This window comes from Rattus norvegicus, chromosome 1 (assembly GCF_021556685.1).
Source record: "Rattus norvegicus strain SHRSP/BbbUtx chromosome 1, alternate assembly SHRSP_T2T, whole genome shotgun sequence".
Classification (NCBI taxonomy): Eukaryota; Metazoa; Chordata; class Mammalia; order Rodentia; family Muridae; genus Rattus; species Rattus norvegicus.
The window spans coordinates 106,647,259-106,664,439 of NC_141534.1; the positions used below are offsets into that span (position 1 = coordinate 106,647,259).

The window sequence follows — 17,181 nt, forward strand, 5'->3', positions numbered from 1 at the left end:
TCTTGAGTTGGCATCAAAAAGCATAGTCATCAGGTGTGGACACTGAAACAAGATTTCCATGGGATCTGGGTTACACAGTGACACCCTGTCCTAAAAGCAAAATGGGAAAGGCATACAGCTCACACTGTAGAGCACTTGCTGAGCTGGCTTGAAGTTCTGAGCTGACTTCCCACCTCCCAGGATGCACCTGTCAACGCACCTGTCACAGGAAACCCCAAGCTAGCCTGTGCTTCATGAGGCTCTACCTCAAGAGAACAAAGGGGCTGGAGAGATGGTTCAGTGGTTAAGAGCTCTGCTCTTCAAAGGACCCAGGTTCCAAACACCCACGTGCCTGCTCACAATACTCCAGTTAGAGGGGATCTGCCGCCCTCTGCTGGCACCGAATGTACACTGCACAGAGTGCACACAAAGCACTGATCCACATAAAGTAAACGAACTTTAAACCAAGAGAAAGGGAAGAGGGGGAAGGGGGAAAAGAAAAGGCAGAGGAGGGAGGAAGAAGAGCAGAAGAAGAAGAGATTATGTCCTGAAGGCTGTGTGACAGAGTCCTGCAGTTTTGCTGGCCCTCAGTCTTCCAAGTCCTTCACTCCATTTTGCAGATGAGGCTGGTAAAATGATGACCCACTAATTCTCGGAGGCATTTGATTAAGAGGAAAGCCCTGTCACTGGTTTTGGTTCTGGTTTGCTTTGGTTTCTCTAGTTCTGGAACTAGATGAGGCTAGCTTCGAACTCAGAGATCTCCCTGCCAAGCCCCCCCATGCACACTTGCTATGTAGCTCAGGCTAGCCCAGAACTCAGCATCCTCCTACCTCTTGAGTTAATTTTCAATAGTAGGATACAGTGGTACAGCCAGCAGCTGGGAGGCAGACACAGGAGGGTCAAGAGCAGCCTGCCTGAGCAGGACACCCTGCCTCAATCCTTTAGTTTGGAGATGGTCTGATGGGCCTTTAGTATTGGGTGACAGGCACGGGGCTCATTGAGTGTGAGGAGCTGATCTGGTCTGGCCAGGGAGTTGAAATGGAGCCTGCTCAAGTGGTGGTGTGGGCTGTGGTTAAGGTGAAGACAACTGGGAAGCCAAGTTGGGGTGAAAGGGGTGCCCCATCCCCCCACTCCACCCATGCCTCGCAGAAGAGTACAGTGGATACTGCATCCAACTCCCATCTTTATTACCAGGAGGGTGTGGGGATCCCCAATACCCCTGTCTGCGCCAGCCAAGTCCTGGGAGCAATGCCCTCCTTCCTGAGGGAGACCAGCTCCCTGCTGAGGGGCTCACAAGTTGGTGGAGGATTTGGGGATATTGGGGTCCACAGTCTTACAGGAGAGATTGCTGTATTTCCAACCTGAACTCTCCCCGAGCCCTGTGAACTGGCGCTTGAATTGCTGTCCAGCCTGGAACAGGGAGGCTACATCCAACAGGGCATCTTCAATGTGCTGCCCCAGCCGGTGTGAGTCCTGCAGAGTAGCAAAAGAGGAGCTGGGGGAGCCCTGGGAGACAGGTCTGAGGAGGAGGCTAGATCAGGGACCCCTGGGGTCTGAAGGGCTCAGTCCCAGAATTTAGAGAGAGAGGAGGAAGGCACTCAAGTTCCTCTTACTGTTTCTGTGCTTGATTGCTTGCTGGAGATGTGGAAGCTGATTGCGTTTTCCCCCATGAAGATATACGAGACGCCATACCCATGGTCATGGGCCTGGAGAGGAAGAGTGAAGCCAGCCGATACCAGCCTGTCCTCCACACCCGCAGGGCACGAGTCCCCACCGCTCCCTCCCCAGATGTCCAGAGGCTGGACCCAATCCAGTTCACTCACAGGCCCAAATCCACCTCCAGAGGAAACATAATCCGGGTAATTGTGGACATCGAACAGGTGTGTCTGCTGCACAGGGATCTGGCTGGTAGACAGAAGCCATTGCTGCGACTGGACCTGAGGGTAGCAGGCGGTCTCATGAGCAGAAAAGAATTCCTTTCCTTCACTGCAAGCCTGACCTCCTCCTATGCCAATCCCTCCAAAATCAGTGGCTTTCCTCTGACCATGCCCCCTCCCAACTAACCACGCCCCTTTCCCATGCTTTCCTTTCCACTCTGCTCTTTCTGTCCCACCCCGCCACCCCCAGGGTCTCAGTGTAGCTCTAGCTACCCTGGACCTCTCTAGACCAGGATGCCAGGCTGACTTTAAACTCAGAAATCTGCCTGTCTCTGTTTCCCGAAGGCTGGGATTAAAGGCCTGGGCCACCACCACCACCACTCAGCCCTTCCTGTAGCACGCCAGGCGGGGGCAATACCACCCAGCCAAGCCCTTAGACCTCCAGTGGGGGATTCTAGACTGATGCTCTCTACTGCTGAACCCCTCTTCCCTCTCAGCACCCTGACCCCAGACTTGGCTTGGCCATTTCATCACCCTCCTGGCTTCCTTCTCCTCCTACCCATTTTCCTGACCTGGGTCAGGAAGGGCGACTGCATGTGGAGAAGCCGGGACATGATGTACAGTGCGAAGAGGTGACGGTCGATCCCTTGCCCACTCATTGCTGCCTTCAGCAGGGCCTGGTGCTTGTCCACGGCTTCCCGGAACAGGGCAAGGCACTGTTGGTCCTAGGTCCCCCAGGGCAGTCAAAGGTCATGGAAAGACAGGAAGTGGGCTTACTTTGAGGATCTGGATTATATCTGGTCTCAAGTCAGCTTCCAAGATGCCTACAAGGTAGGGATATCTTTCCCACTTTGCAGAGAGGAAATGGGTTCAGAGAGAGAAAGTAACTTGTCCAGGGTCACACAGCTAGGAATGCTCTGTGCCTGACATTAGGACCTTTAGGTCCTCTAGTAAGCCACAGCATCTCACAGGTGAGAGAGATGAAAGGTTTGCAAACGGGGGTGGAGGGAAGGGGCGGCAGAATTGTTTAGAGCAGAGGCTATAAATAATTTGAGGTATGATGTAGACGAAGGTCATGGTCGCACAGTGTCACAGTGGCTGAAGTGAGGAGAGCAACAGAGTAGAAGCAGTACTTTCTGCAAAGTGGTCCCCAGTACTGTGTGTCGTCCCCACTAAAGCCGGGAACACATTCTCCTAGTCTATGATAATCCTTCATTTTGAATCCCATGGTCAGAGCTGGTTGGTCCCTTGTTGTGGATGCCCCTCCCAGATCCTGGCCACGATGGAAACCTCCATGAGGCCGACACTCACTGTCCTCTCCTTGTTTTCCATGGCTCTCACAAATTGGCAGGCCTCTCTAGTGCAAGACCTCACCGTCTCCGTCCTGCCTTCCAGAAACAGTCGGGTCATGGCTGATTCATAAGTCAGGCAGAATTGACCCCTGTCCTGGGGGAAAGGAGAAGAGGAACCTGTCAGCTAGCCTTGGGATGTCTTTGTAGTCCTGATGGAGACCAACCTCATTCTGCTTAAAACTAAGGAAACCAAGATGGCAAACCCACAACACAACAACAGACTCGCAAAATGGCTGACCCACAACAAGATGGCTGACCCACACAGGATGAATGACCCAGAATAAAATGGCTGATTCACAACAAGTTGGCCAACCTATGTTAAGATGACTGACCTACCGGGCTTGGTTGTCCATGTCTTTAGTCCTAGCACTTGGAAGGTAGAGGCAGGTAGATCTCTCTTGAGTTTAGGTCAGCCAGGGATACACAGTGAGACCCTGCACACACCCCACAATCCGCTACAAGTCCCTTAAAGGTTGATCTTAAACAATGAGTGACCCATAAAATGGATGAGCAGATGACCCATAGTGTCACAAGACAAGAAAGAGACCCTGAGGAGGTAGGTGAAGAGGTGGGTGCTGGAGACTCTGAGGGAGCAGGCACTGACCCGGAAGTGGGCCAGCTGCAGGACCAGCTGGATGAAACTGTCTGAAGAGACATGACAGCCTTTGATGAAGCTCTTGCCGAAGTGGAAGAAGGGGAAGACATGGCAGTCAATATTGCCAGACAAGGTCTTGGCTCCCCTCAGGGCCAGAGAGATGGACGGCTGGATCTGCCAGAGAAGGAGGTAGGAGAATGTCTGCTGTTAGCATGCACTGTAGTGGCAGAGCTCAGGCAAGGGTCTGGAAGGGGTGGGGGGCAAAGATGCAATTAGATGGGGTGGGGCAGAAGGGAAAGGAAGAGGTTATGCTAGGGTGAGGACAAGTGAGGGAGTGCGGTTCAATTTAGATGAAGAACTGAGATGCAAGCAAGCTTGAAGAGGTTTGAAGGGACCGGGCATGGAGCTGGACAGGGCTATGGTTACTGGGACAGGTCCACCTGAGAGACAAGATGCAGGGAATGGAGGTGAGTAGGAGAAGAGGTGTTGGGGATACTGTGGGACTCTAGGCCGTGGGTACCCTTGGTGTGATATGAAAATTGGCACAGGGATGACTTCAGGGTAAGGCGAGGGACTTAAAGGGGAGTCCCAGAGCCCACCCTTACCTGCTTTGGAAGGTCCCACTGCAGGCGCTGGGGCTTCGGCAGGGCAGGGTCGGGGTGCCCCTTACAGTGGCCATCTGTGGCATATCCCAACTGGAAGCACTCTGTGGCCAGGGTGAACTGGGGACGAAAGTGTCATTTGTTTCCTCTTCTGGACTGAAGCCACTGTGGAGACAGCTGTAGTAGGGCCCCGTGTGGTTGAATCTGAGCCGCAGAACCCAATGTGGTGGGATGTTCTAGGTTCCCACTGAGCACGTACCTGCTGCTTAGCCTTCTGGGCTCACGTTTTTACCTCTCTCAGCTGCCTTATAACCCTTTTTGGTTTCACTTTAAAATAGGGTCTAATGTAGTCTAGGCTAGCCTGGAATTTACTGTGTAGTTGACAGTGATTCTGGACTCTGATCTTCTCGCCTCCACCTCCTATGTGCTGGAACACAACAGGCAGCAGCACCACGGCCATCTTACATGCTGCTGGGGATAAAACCCAGGACTGCACAAGTCCACTAGTTGAGCCCAAAGCCAGCTTTGTTTCCTTTTGCAACAGACTGGCTGGTCTGTAGCCCAGGCTGGCCTATAGCCCAGGTTGGCCTCTAACTAAAAGCCTCCTGCCTTCCAAGTATTTAGTTCTTTTTGTTTGTTTGTTTGTTTGTTTTGTTTTGTTTTGTTTTTCCGGAGCTGGGGACCGAACCCAGGGCCTTGCGCTTGCTAGGCAAGCGCTCTACCACTGAGCTAAATCCCCAACCCCAAGTATTTAGATTACAGATGTGTGCTACAACACTCTGTGTGTGTGTGCCAGTGTAAGTGTATGTGTATGTGCATGAGTGTGTATGTGTGCTATATCCTGTGAGAGTCTGTGTTAGAGCATCCCGTGTATGTGTGTGTGTGTCTGTCTGTCTGTCTGTCTCGCTCTCTCTTTGCATGTGCATGGGTGGGGGTGGGGGTGGTGTTACAGGTTACAGGCTCTAGGTTTGCTGTCACTGTGCCTTCTTTCTGTGTGACCCTTGAAAGTCACTTTCCTTTCTTTGAGCCTCAGTGACACACCCACCCCAGGCAGGTCATCACAGCAAGCCCCATTCTCTGCTGGGCTCTTCTCTGATTCTGTATGTCTCTATTCTAAGGTCCTTCAGGGTTAGTCTTTGGACAGGGTCCCCAGCGCACCTCCCATAAATGTCCCGCGACAGGGCAGTCAGCCCATGAGTGCTCCACGCTGAGGCCCAGCTTCCCGTTGGAGAAGACGATGAGGGTGAAGGATTTGTCAAACCAACTGCAGAAAAAGTTTGGGTGGGTCACCAGAGAGCCAGGGAGGAGAATGTGAGCACCCATGGGAATTCCAGTGTGGGGGGTGTGCTTCTGGGTGAGGATGGGGCAGGGCAATCAGCGGGGGGGGGGGGGTGTGCCAGCCCAGGGGGCCTCTGGGAGTGCTGCTGATCAGAGCTGACTTCAGACACATGGGTGTCAGATTTAGGGAACTGCTTTTTTTGGTTTTATTTTTCTCGGAAGTCAGCTCTGGGGGTGCTGGGAATAGACCCTCAATCTTGGGTCTGTTGTTATAGCTAAATAATCCTCCATCACGGGGCCTCACTCCCTAAAGCGACCACAGCTCAGTGGAGCAGTTGATCTTGAGCAGTAACTAGAAGTCCAAAGGTGGAATATCAGTTAGTGAAACTCTGCTCTGTTCAGGCTGTAGAATCTATACGACTGCTGAAACTCAACGAATTTCTGCTGGGCTCAACTAGCTAGGTTTGCTGACACAAAATGAGTATCGGGTGATCAGAGTCTGGGGTCTTGAGCAGATCAGTTCTCTGGGTTAGCGGTCTCTTACTTCTAATGAACTGTTTTGGGGGTTGTAAGATATAGGTGAGCTCTGGATCTAGCTGCTGAGGTGTGGGGTCTGGCTGTCTCCTGTGGAGAAGCCCTAGTTCTCCAAAAGCATGTGGGTGGTATTGTAGGGGGGTCGACTCACCGGTCATGGCCTTGGCCAGTCAGCAGAGTGTGGGCATAGGTGTCCAGGGAAGCTGCGGGGTTCTCTCTGGTCAGTCCCGCGGGCTCAGAATCCAGGGACACAAAGAAGGCAGCCCCTTCCACAGTCTCCAGGGCAGTGGCCGCATGGGTCTTCACAGACTCACGTACCTGGGCCCACATACTCCTGTCCGAGTGGGATAGGCCTGAACCCAGCTGGCCCCTCTACCCTGCCCAGCCTGTTCCCTGGAGCCCTGCTTGCCCCTTGCAACCACAGGTAACCGACCCTCACCTGGGAGCGGCAGTCAAAGCAGCTAGATGTTCCTCAAGGGGACAGGCTGGGGAGGGGTCATCCAGGATGTACTGGAACTGCTGTTCCAGGGCCCGTGGGGACAGCAGGCCATTGGAAGAGTGGGTCCCTACACGGAAGAATCTGCCCTGGTGGAAGACAGCCACATGTTGGCTGTCTTGGAGGTGACAAAGGTAGTCTGGAAGAGTATGGGGAGAACACGAAGGTGGAACGAGGCTACATTATAAGATCCACAGCCATCTACAATGCGATCTGGCGCCCTCTTCTGGTGTGTCTTAAGACAGCTATGGTGTACTCATTATACATTATATTATATATACTCAATATACATTAAATAAATAATGTTAATAAAAATGCTAAAAATTGGGGTGGAGAGATGGCTCAGTGTTTAGGAGCACTTCCAGAGGTCCTGAGGTTAATTCCCAGCAACAACTTGGTGGCTCACAGCCAAGGGATCAGCTGCCCTCTTCTGCTGTGTCTGAAGGCAGCTACGGGGTACTCACACAAAATGAGAGGCTTCCTGGCTTGCTCCACCTTAAGCTATCTTTAATTTTATGTCAACTCAGATACCCATGTTTCACTGTTGAAGAAGCTAAGGCTCAGAGGGGACAATGATTTCCTGAGGCCACAGAGGAAGCATCACAATCAGGGGAGAGACCCACACAGACTGGCTAGAGACCTGCTCTTGCCCTCTGCCCAGTGCAGGAAGGGACAAGGACTGAGTAGGGGGTTATCCTCACCTTTTTCCACCCCTGGAATCCGTGTAGTGTTGAACATCCTCTCGTACTGGGCGGAGCACAAGGGGCGCATCCCCATCAGCAAGGTCTGCAGGAGGCCAGGGGCTCCTGAGCCAGGCTCGGCCCTCTGCAGCTCCCTGTACCTCCATCCCCAAGCCACGGGATCTGCCTTACCGGTGGGATCTCCTGCCGGTTCAGAAGGTGGCGATACAGGAGCAGGGTATGCACGGCATTGCCCGCACGGGCTGCCTGCAGTGGTGTGGGGGTGACATACAGAAAATCCTGCTTGGTGGCAAAGGGAGGGAACACAAAATATACTGAGGCCATGCTTGTCCCTGATGGGGGCCCCAGCCAGCGCTCTGCACTGATGTCATGGGTCGCCAAGGCCACAAGGCCCCTGCCACCCCCTGCCTGCCTCTCCCTCCTCACCATCATGTAGTAGGTGCTATTAACCAGCGAGCCTCGAGAACGCAGGTACACAAACTCTTCCCACCAGTCGCTGACCTGCGAGGAGAATCAGAGAGGCTCAGCTCGGGTGGCTGAGACCCTGAGGGAGAAGGATGGTGTGACCAGGGAGCCTGCAGACGTTCCTGTGTCACATGGGCAGAAAGGATCTTGGGGGTGCGGGGGGATTGGTTCTGGTTAACAACCAGCAATAACCTGTAAGTCCGTCGAGGATGAAGGATTAGTTCATTAACACCTGCTACCCTCAAGTTATGGAATATTACATAACCATTAACTAGAGAGTAAAGGCACCGGGGAGATGGCTCAGTGGGCAAGTGCTTGCCTTGCAAGCATGAGCACCCCAGTCAGATCCTCAGGGCCCAGAGAAAAGCCAGGTGTTGTGGGTCACACTCATAATCTCAGTGCTGTGGAGGAAGGGAGAATTGCTGGGGCCTGCTGGCCAGACGCCCTACCCAATCAGCACACCCCACGTCTCAGTGAGGGACCCTGTTTCAAAAAACTAGATGGAGCTGGGGAGACGGCTCAGGAGTTAAGAGCTGCTCTTGTCGTGGACCTGGGTTTGTTCCCAACACCCACATGGCAGTTCACAACTGCATATAACTCCAGCTACAGGGGATCCATCCGATCCTCTACCCTCTTCTGGCTTCCGTGGGTAATGCATGTATGTGACACATCTACATATACAAACATGCAATCACCTATACACACAAAGTAAAAACAAAAAGAAGTATCTTCAAACAAACAAACAAAACACAACTGTAGGGTGCCCCGAGGACCTCTGCACGGCACGCTCATGCACACACATATTTGTGTATGTGTACATTCGAACATGGATGCACACCTGCACGAACATACACACACACACACATTACACACACAGACACAAAACAGTAAGGTACACATTTATGGACACGATGAGCATCAACACACAGTTCTGAGGGCTCTGGGTATCTCTTGCTTGCTGGAGGGCTTGCCTACCACATACTGGGTGTGGTGTTTCTTCCAACTGGGCCATTCCCCAAGGTTAAGATTGTTTATGTGCTTGGGTGTTTCTTATGCATGAATGTCTGTGTACCGACAGCACCCCAAGGCCAGAAGAAGGAATCAGATCCTTTGTAACTGAAATTACAGAGGCTTCTGAACCACCGTGTGGGTCCTGGAAATCAAACCCAGGTCCCTGCATATACTTTTAAAAGGGCAGAATCAGGGGTTGGGGATTTAGCTCAGTGGTAGGGCGCTTGCCTAGCAAGTGCAAGGCCTTGGGTTCGGTCCCCAGCTCCAAAGAAAAAAACAAACAAACAAACAACAACAACAACAAAAAAAGGGCAGAATCGGGCCTAAGAGCATGCAGAAAAAGGGAACAAAAGTAGACTACTAGGGCTGGAGAGATGGCTCAGTGGTTAAGAGCACTGACTGCTCTTCTAGAGGTCCTGAGTTCAATTCCCAGCAACCACATGGTGGCTCACAACCATCTGTAATGGGATCTGATGCCCTCTTGTTGTATGTCTGAAAATTGTACTCATATAAATAAAATAAATCTTTAAAAAAAAAAAAAGTAGATCACTAAAGTCTGTCTGGTTTTCTCCAACCCTTGAAGGCACTTAACACTAACCCGGGGTGCCCCACCCCAGACCCTCTTTCCTTTTCCTGCCCCTGTTAAAACCATGTGCTACCAGCCCCAGGCAAGCCCAATGCTTGCATTAATAATTTAAGTGTCTGCTGGCTGCTGCAATCCTCAGCTTCCTTTCTAACCTTCCATCTCCAGGCCATCCTACACGCCCTGTCCTGTTCTAAATCTTTCCAGCTCCCTACTACATTCCTGGGAAAACCTATCGCTCGAGCTTTCCCATCCTTGCACGCCTGTGTTCTGACCAAAGTGAAGCCCCCTTTCCATATTTGTTTACATTTGCCTCTTCCATTTCTCCTAAGTCCTGCTAACTGGACAAGTTCAGTTCACATTCAGGCTCTCTGCCTACCTCTGAGATATTTATAGCTCCATCTTGCTTCTTCACCACCTCTCAAATGCCCGTTGCCTGTCACCCTTCTCCAGTTTCCTACGTTAGCCAAGGCTGGCATTCCTGATTCATGTGACTCATTCTGTACCTCAGTTTCTTTTTTCTTTTTTTTTTTGGAGCTGGGGACCGAACCCAGGGCCTTGCGCTTTCTAGGCAAGCGCTCTACCACTGAGCTAAATCCCCAACCCCTGTACCTCAATTTCTTAAGGAGCTCAACTCAAAAGTGCAGCCATGGGCCTAGCTCCCAAACTAGCTAACCACCACCCATCTAGGAAGCCGTCCGCGAGCTGGAAATGGTGGACGGATTCATGTTGGAATTCTGGTCCTAATACAAGTAGTGTGACTCAAACTCAGATCCTGAAGTTATTGCAATTTGGGTGACAACAGGGAGGGGCTGAGTACGGAGGAGGGGCTACTTACTGAAATTCCATTATCCTGCAAGTCACAAGCAGGGCTGGGGCAGGCCAATCACTTGGACAGGCCAATCGTGGTAGGGGCATGGTTAGGGCGGGCCAATCACCACAGGACGGGTGGGCCAATCACTGCAGGGCCGGGCTGGGCCCCGAACTCACGTAGTTGGAAGCGCACCAGGACTTGAGTTGCAAATAGAGCTGGAGTCGTGGCGCCTGCAACCTCAGGAAGTCGTTTGCCAGCGCCACAACGCTGTCGAAAGCGTCGTCTCGGAGCACAGGGCGCATGGACTCTAGGTACTACAAGCAAACAAGGACAGGAGCGTCAAGGCCCCGCCGCCTGCCCGAGACCGCCCCGCCCCAGGGCACGCCCACCTTGCGCACGGTCTCTTGCGCTCCGGGCACTGGCTGCCGCGGGAGCGCACGTTGAAAGCTGAAGAGCCTCGGGTGCCTCCCCGAAAAGATTCTGACCAATGCCTGCGGGACAGAGGAGAGGACCCAGTTGGGGCAAGGAGGAGGGAAGACGAAGATGATGTAGGGAGAGGGAGTAAGGAAATGAAGGGGGTTTGGATGGAGGAGAGAGGACAAGATGATGGATGGGGGAGGGGAAAAGGAGGATGGAGATAATTAAGGGGAGAGAAGTAGAGACAGAGTGAAGAACAGGATGAGAGGACAGAGGTGACCGTGAGAGGGGGGGCGGGGAGGGAGGAGGGGAATGCACTGACCCAGAGGACAGAGATGATGTACAATGTGTGGAGGGGATACAGGAAGACAGCATGAGAAGAGGGAGACAACTGGGGACAAAGCGGGAGACAAACCCAGAGAGAAAGCAACAGAGATCCAAAGACAGAGATGGACAGAGAGTCCCAGAGAGAACGGGGTGGGGAACTGGGGTTATGAACACAGAGACAGGAGTGGTGGTGGACCAGACCCAGAAAGAGACAGCCACACGTTTGTTCTGGGAGTCTAGATCCTCACATACCAGCCAGGTCTTCGTGGGTGAGGACATGGTGCCATGAGGTTCCAGAAGCCAGCCGTGGTGGGACAGCAGGAGCCTCAGAGCCACATGAAGTGTGAAGATCAGGGTTCCCCACAAACACGAGGCAAAGACTGCTGCTGCCAGGAGCCCCTGGAGCTGGTGGTGCTGTCCGCCCCTGGGAGAGAAATAAATAAAAGGGTGCCCCTGAAGCTGTTAAGTGGACCGAGTCTGCAGGATGCGCACTGGGGACAATCACATTTGACAGACATATTTATTTACCTGATAAAGTGGGTGTGTCCCTCTGTTGCCCATGACCACCCTTATGGAGGCACCAAGCTCCTAAAATCGCTTTCCTGGGACCAGAGGGGACACCAGGGTAGAGTGCTTGCCTAGCATGCGAATGCCCTGTGTGTGATTCATAAGCTGGGAGTACTGTGCTGGCGAGCCTAAAATACCAGCCCTGGGAGGCAGGAGGAGGAGGAGTTAAAGCCGGAGGAGTTAAAGCCCGTCCTTGGCTACCTTGGCTACATTGTGAAATGGAGGACAGCCTAGGTTACATGAAACCCTGCCATAAAGAAATGTATACATACATACATTCACGACTTTCAGCCATGCCGTCTTTAATCGCGGCGGCACTCAGGAGTCAGAGGTGAACTCTGTGAGTTTGAGGCCAGCCTGGTCTACAGAGTTCTAGGACAGCAAGGGCTTCACTAAGAAACCTTGTCTCGAAAGACCAGAAAATAAATAAATAAAATAAATAAAAATAAATAATAAGTAAGCAAACCGGGAAACCAATGAGTTCGGTGTGGTGGAGGAAGCCCAGAGCTTAGCCTTGTGACAATCCCTCCCACATGGGCTTCCGGTTTCAGACTATGGGCACATCACTGCAACTCCTCCGTAGGATGCCCCGATAGACTGGGTCATGAATAAGTCATGTCCTTCTAGGAGTTTCCCCGTCTAATCTGGGCTCTGCCTTGTCCAGAAAATCTGCTTCTTCCAAGAAAGACTGGCCTACCTCCTGGGACTTAGCACACCAATCCCTGCCTGGTTTCCAGGCCCTACATAAAGGTGACAATGTTTGCTTTGGCTGTTTGGTGTGACACAGGATCTTGGTTTGTATTCCAGGATGGCTTCATCCTTGCACATCTCTGCCTGGTCCTCCCAAATGCCAGGTTATAGGCATGTACCTGGCTGGAAACATTGCTTTTGTTTTTGTTTTGTGGGGTTGTTTGTTTGTTTGTTTGTTTGTTTGTTTTTTCCCCCCCGGAGCTGAGGACCGAATGCAGGGCCTTGCGCTTGCTAGGCAAGCGCTCTACCACTGAGCTAAATCCCCAACCCTTGTTTTGTGTTTTGAGAAAGGATCTTCCCGGGGTTGGGGATTTAGCTCAGTGGTAGAGCGCTTGCCTAGGAAGCGCAAGGCCCTGGGTTCGGTCCCCAGCTCCGAAAAAAAAAAAAAGAGAAAGGATCTTCCCATGTAACCCCTGCCTCTGCTGGGATGAATGCTTACTTGGTGAGCCACCATTCCTGACCCCTGACTCAGGTCAGAACTGAGTATAAGAAGAGCTTGGTAATCCTGAAAACCTCATGTGGCACTCAGGTCTTGGGAGGTAGAGGGAGGTGGATCTCTGTGAGTCCCAGGCTATGCTCTCCACATAAGTTCCATTACAGCTAGTGCTACATACAGAAAGAGATGCTATCTCCAAAAGAGGGAAGGAAGGAAGAAAGAAAGGAAAGAAAGAAAGTTGGACATGGTGGTGCACTCCTTTAATCCAAGCACTTGGAAGGCAGAGGCAGGCAGATCTCTGAGTCCGAGGCCAGCCTGGTCTACAGAGTGAGTTCCAGGACCGACAAAGCTACACAGGGAAACCCTGTCTCAAAAATCAAAAATAGGGGCTGGAGAGATGGCTCAGCGGTTAAGAGCGCCCGACTGCTCTTCCAGAGGTCCTGAGTTCAATTCCCAGCAACCACATGGTAGCTCACAACCATCTGTAATGGGATCTGATGCCCTCTTCTAGTGTATCTAAAGACAGCTACAGTGTACTTATATATAATAAATAAATAAATCTTTAAAAAAAATCAAAAATAGGTAAATGAAGCTATGAAGTGAAAGAGATGAAGCTCCCCCACCCCCTCCCTTTTTTTTTTTTTTTCCTTTTTTTCGGAGCTGGGGACCGAACCCAGGGCCTTGCGCTCGCTGAGCTAAATCCCCAACCCCCCACCCCTCCCTTTTTGACTGTACCTCTATTAACAGTCATAAAGTAAGCTCCAGAAATTAGATTTTTGATTTTTTGTTTTTTGGTTTTTTGTTTTGTTTTTGGTGTTGTTGTTTTTCCAAATCAGGGTTTGTCTGAGTAACATCCATGTCTATCCTGGAACTCACTATAGACCAGATTCTCCTGCCTCTGCCTCCCCACGGCTGGGATTCAAGGCTTATGCACCGCCACACCCAGAAATTACATTTCTTTGACAGACAAAGCACACAGAGTGTCTTGGTAGGGGTTAGGGCTGTGACTGGCTCGAGGAGGAAGGTTCTCACCAGTCTGGCAGCAACTCTTTAATCTTCTCCATCAGTCCTAGGGAAGGGTCCAGCTGGAGGAGACAAGCAAGCTGGATTGTACTGAAGAGGAAAAGCCAGCTGAGGGGCGTTGCCGGGACCACACCAGCAAGAAAGTCATTCTGTGTTGAGAAAAGGGCATCTTCAGTCCTACGTTCCCTCTGAGCACATGCTCGGTCTCACTCGCAGCAGTTTACAGGGTCTTGGATGCGGGCAGCGCTCAGGGCTCCTTTTACTGAATGTATTTAGTAAGGAGTTGGGGGCATGGTATAGCCTTTGTCTACTCCCCAGTGAGGGGCTGAGGCTGGGAAAGAGTCTCTCCTAGAGTCCACCCTGTGGAGAGTTAGTTAGTGGAGGGAGGTATGGCTTGGTGGTAGGGAAGTCTCCTGGAACCTACCAGTACAGGGGTTGGGGTTGGGGGTGAGAGTTCATTCAAGCTGTCCTAGACTGCTCAAAACCCTGGGTTCTGAACCTTGGCACCAATAAGTCAGTAAGTAAACAAATAAATAAATCCAAGATAAGGAGACTATACTGGAAGTTGTTGGGGGAGGAGCTGCATGGGGAGTGCAGCAGGGGTGAGGTGAGTCAGGAGCAGAGCGGGTCAGGTCAGTACAGAGCATCCCAGAGGAAGCCATAGTTAACAGTAGCCTGAGACTGGACACCCAGATCTTCAGAAGTGGGTTTCAGAAATCCCAGAAGCAGGTACCTGGTTCCCCAGAAGGAAATCAGCCAATAGCTCTCCTCACCCAGACACGCCAGAGATTCCTTTTCCAGGAGCGTAGGGCAGAGAGGTAAATCTCCTGCCACACTGAGGAGCTGAGCTCCACTTCTGCCCCGTCGGAACTGAGTGAAGACAGCAAGCTCGAGGCCTGGTGTGCCTCAGCCATGTTCCCTGGGACCCCTAGGAGAAAGGCAGAGAGTCATTCTTCAGGACCTCGTGCCTCCTCTCAGATCCACGAGTCCAGAACTTGGTCCTTCTCCCTTGGACCCACCTATGCAGACTTTGCTTCTACTCTCGGGTGTGTGTGGGGTGGAGGATTCCAGGCCCGGAGAAGTCTAGACCCCAGCCCCCTCTCTCATACTCTATCCCTTCCTCCCCACAGCGGGACCGCATAAGCTGCTCCAAGAACCTGAAGGGTGCTGCAGCTCACTGTTTGGGACAGGAATTCATTTAATTGGGGATCTCTGAAAGAATTAAGGCTGGAGAGCAACCTTGAGACCTGTATTACTGAGAATTCATTGCTCAGTATTCAGGATGGGAGAGGGAAATTGATGCAGGCTCAGTTCAAATAAAGCACACTATTTTTTCGCTTTTTTTCTTTTTAACGTACTAGTTTTTAGACCCATAGGGAAATGAACATTTGCCGACGGTGGCACTGTTCATTTCCAATTGCAAGGCAAACACATATGGGTTCCCTTCCACCATGGGGTCTGGAGAGGGATGAAAGAGGAAGCATCCTACTGCGCATGCCCGGCATCGAGGGATGCTGGTGACGAGCGGAGGCATGTCCAGGACAAGTGATGGAGAAGCCCCACTTGTCTGCCCCAACACAAGGCCCATAGCCCCTCCTATACCCGGTACTAGTACTTACACCGGTCAGAGGTAAGCAGCTGCGGTTCCTGGGGTCAATTCCATATAGACCTCCGTCCCCCAGTTTTGAGTCCACTACTGTTTCCCTTGTACATACATCTAATCCCCGTGTAATGAATCCACGAACTGATCAACCGTCTTTGGCTGTTATCCCGAAACCCAGAGCCACCTTGCGGGCACCTCCTCGTTCCCTGAACTGGGTGTTCAGGTCCTAGGTTTTATCCCCGCCTCCTCTGATCCCTCCGCGTTCAGTCCCTGCCCCTTTCCAATCCCTCCGCATTCTCTCCCCGCCCCTTCGGAGTCCTAGCGTCCAACCCTCTTACCCTAAGCCTGTTTTTTTTGTTTTTTGTTTTTTTTTCCTCCTTTCTTTTCCTTTTGTTTGTTCAAGAAACTAGAACAGCCTTGGCCTCCCTCCCTGCCCTCTTTTAGGTACAGCATCATGTTATGCTTGTCGCTGTATATCTGCTGGAACACATCTTGGGAGATGCTTCTCAGGCTGACAGGTCAGAACCATCCACAGCAGGCTTACAAAGAGGCTCATGAAACAGGTGCCACTGGGGAGATCCCAGCTAGACAGAGGGACGGTGCAGGATGCATAGATACACACAAACACAACAGTCTGCTTTATTCCACTCTGGGATTTCATATTCGGTCCACGATGGATCTGGTGTTCTTTTGGGTCCACCCCAGGACAGCCCATTGTCACCCAGAAAGAAGGGCAGTATCCAGGTCTCTTCACTGCAGGTAGGGATCTGTGAAGGTCCTAGGGCTCAGGTTTCCTTAGGTTAGGAGGTGGCAGGGTCAGACCGGAAGTTCTAGCAGGATCCAGGAAGCTAGCTAGTGTGGCTGAAGAGTCAATGCATCAGGAACAGGGTGGGAAGCCAGATCAAACAGGTGTCTTGTCCAAGGGCATTCAGGTCTGCTCAGTGAGCTTTCTGGCTTTAGGGTTACTGACCCCTGATTGGCCGATTGGCCATGCAACATAGGATCCAAATTCCCACCTGTCCCCAGACCAGGGTGACCCAGCTTCCATAAACACTGGTGGATCAAGATAATGGTCTTGCCCTTATTCCAGAAGACAGGAGAGTGGAGGGACCGGATCACTGGACTGGAACTAGCTTACTTAGAAACAGCACAGGAGGGCTGGAGAGATGGCTCAGCGGTTAAGAGCATCCGACTGCTCTTCCAGAGGTCCTGAGTTCAATTCCCAGCAACCACATGGTGGCTCACAACCATCTATAAAGAGATCTAATGCCCTCTTCTGGTGTATCTGAGGACAGCTACAGTGTACTTATATATATAATAAAATGAATAAATCTTTAAAAAAAAAAAAGAAAGAAACAGCACAGGATAAGAAAGAGCACTGCAGGGGTTGGATTTAGCTCAGTGGCAGAGCGCTTGGGGGACACTCGGGGGGCAGAGGCAGGAGGACCTCTGTTGGAGCTGAGCCTGGACCATAAGGCAAGTTCCAGGATAACCAAGGCTGCAAAGAAACCCTGTCTTAAACCCCCAGATAACAGAAACAGCACAGGACATGGAAGGTCTGGGGTCAAAGGACAGATATGGCTGGCCCCCACTGAGGACTGTCCTCAACCTTGGCTCCAGGGAAGAACCTCAGGAAGGTCAGGGAATGCTGAGACATGGTGAGGCCAGGAACCCTTGCCTAGCTTGAGGGACACACCCCTAGACCTATAATGGACAGTCCTCAGGGAGTGACAGGCTGCTGAACTACCCCAGCCCCCAGGGCAAGAAGTGG

At 51.8% G+C, this 17,181-nt stretch overlaps 1 protein-coding gene across 17 annotated transcripts; it reads right to left on the bottom strand.

Moving 5' to 3' along the window:
• Window positions 1-1,142: 1,142 nt before the first annotated feature.
• Window positions 1,143-15,660, bottom strand: Cpt1c (carnitine palmitoyltransferase 1c). Of its 17 annotated transcripts, none has more exons than XR_015623849.1 (19): window positions 15,427-15,660; window positions 14,581-14,735; window positions 13,817-13,956; window positions 11,284-11,455; window positions 10,677-10,778; window positions 10,464-10,601; window positions 7,841-7,915; window positions 7,586-7,693; window positions 7,415-7,499; window positions 6,657-6,852; window positions 6,369-6,551; window positions 5,564-5,669; window positions 4,409-4,525; window positions 3,813-3,977; window positions 3,168-3,297; window positions 2,429-2,581; window positions 1,803-1,916; window positions 1,593-1,685; window positions 1,143-1,452 (listed from the first exon to the last, which is right to left on the bottom strand). XR_015623849.1 is itself a non-coding variant. In XM_087555920.1 (19 exons), the coding sequence occupies exons 2-19, from the start codon at window positions 14,719-14,721 to the stop codon at window positions 1,270-1,272; spliced, it is 2,409 nt and encodes an 802-aa protein (XP_087412046.1). In that variant the 5' UTR covers window positions 14,722-14,735; window positions 15,427-15,660; the 3' UTR covers window positions 1,143-1,269. The 17 variants fall into 17 exon arrangements, 11 of the variants coding, with proteins under 11 accessions (XP_087412046.1, XP_087412097.1, XP_087412057.1 ...); XR_015623851.1 differs by having other exon boundaries at window positions 3,809-3,977; XR_015623848.1 differs by having other exon boundaries at window positions 7,586-7,696.
• Between the last annotated feature and the right edge of the window lie 1,521 nt (window positions 15,661-17,181).

Bases quoted from the DNA above. Each gene is read 5' to 3' on its own strand.
- Cpt1c (XM_087555920.1), bottom strand. From the start codon at position 14,721: ATGGCTGAGGCACACCAGGCCTCGAGCTTGCTGTCTTCACTCAGTTCC. The intron at 13,957-14,580 runs GTGAGGAGAGCT...TTCTCAACACAG, and splicing joins GGAATCTCTGGCGTGTCTGG to AATGACTTTCTTGCTGGTGT. The intron at 4,526-5,563 runs GTGCGCTGGGGA...TTTCGTCCCCAG, and splicing joins TCGCGGGACATTTATGGGAG to TTCACCCTGGCCACAGAGTG.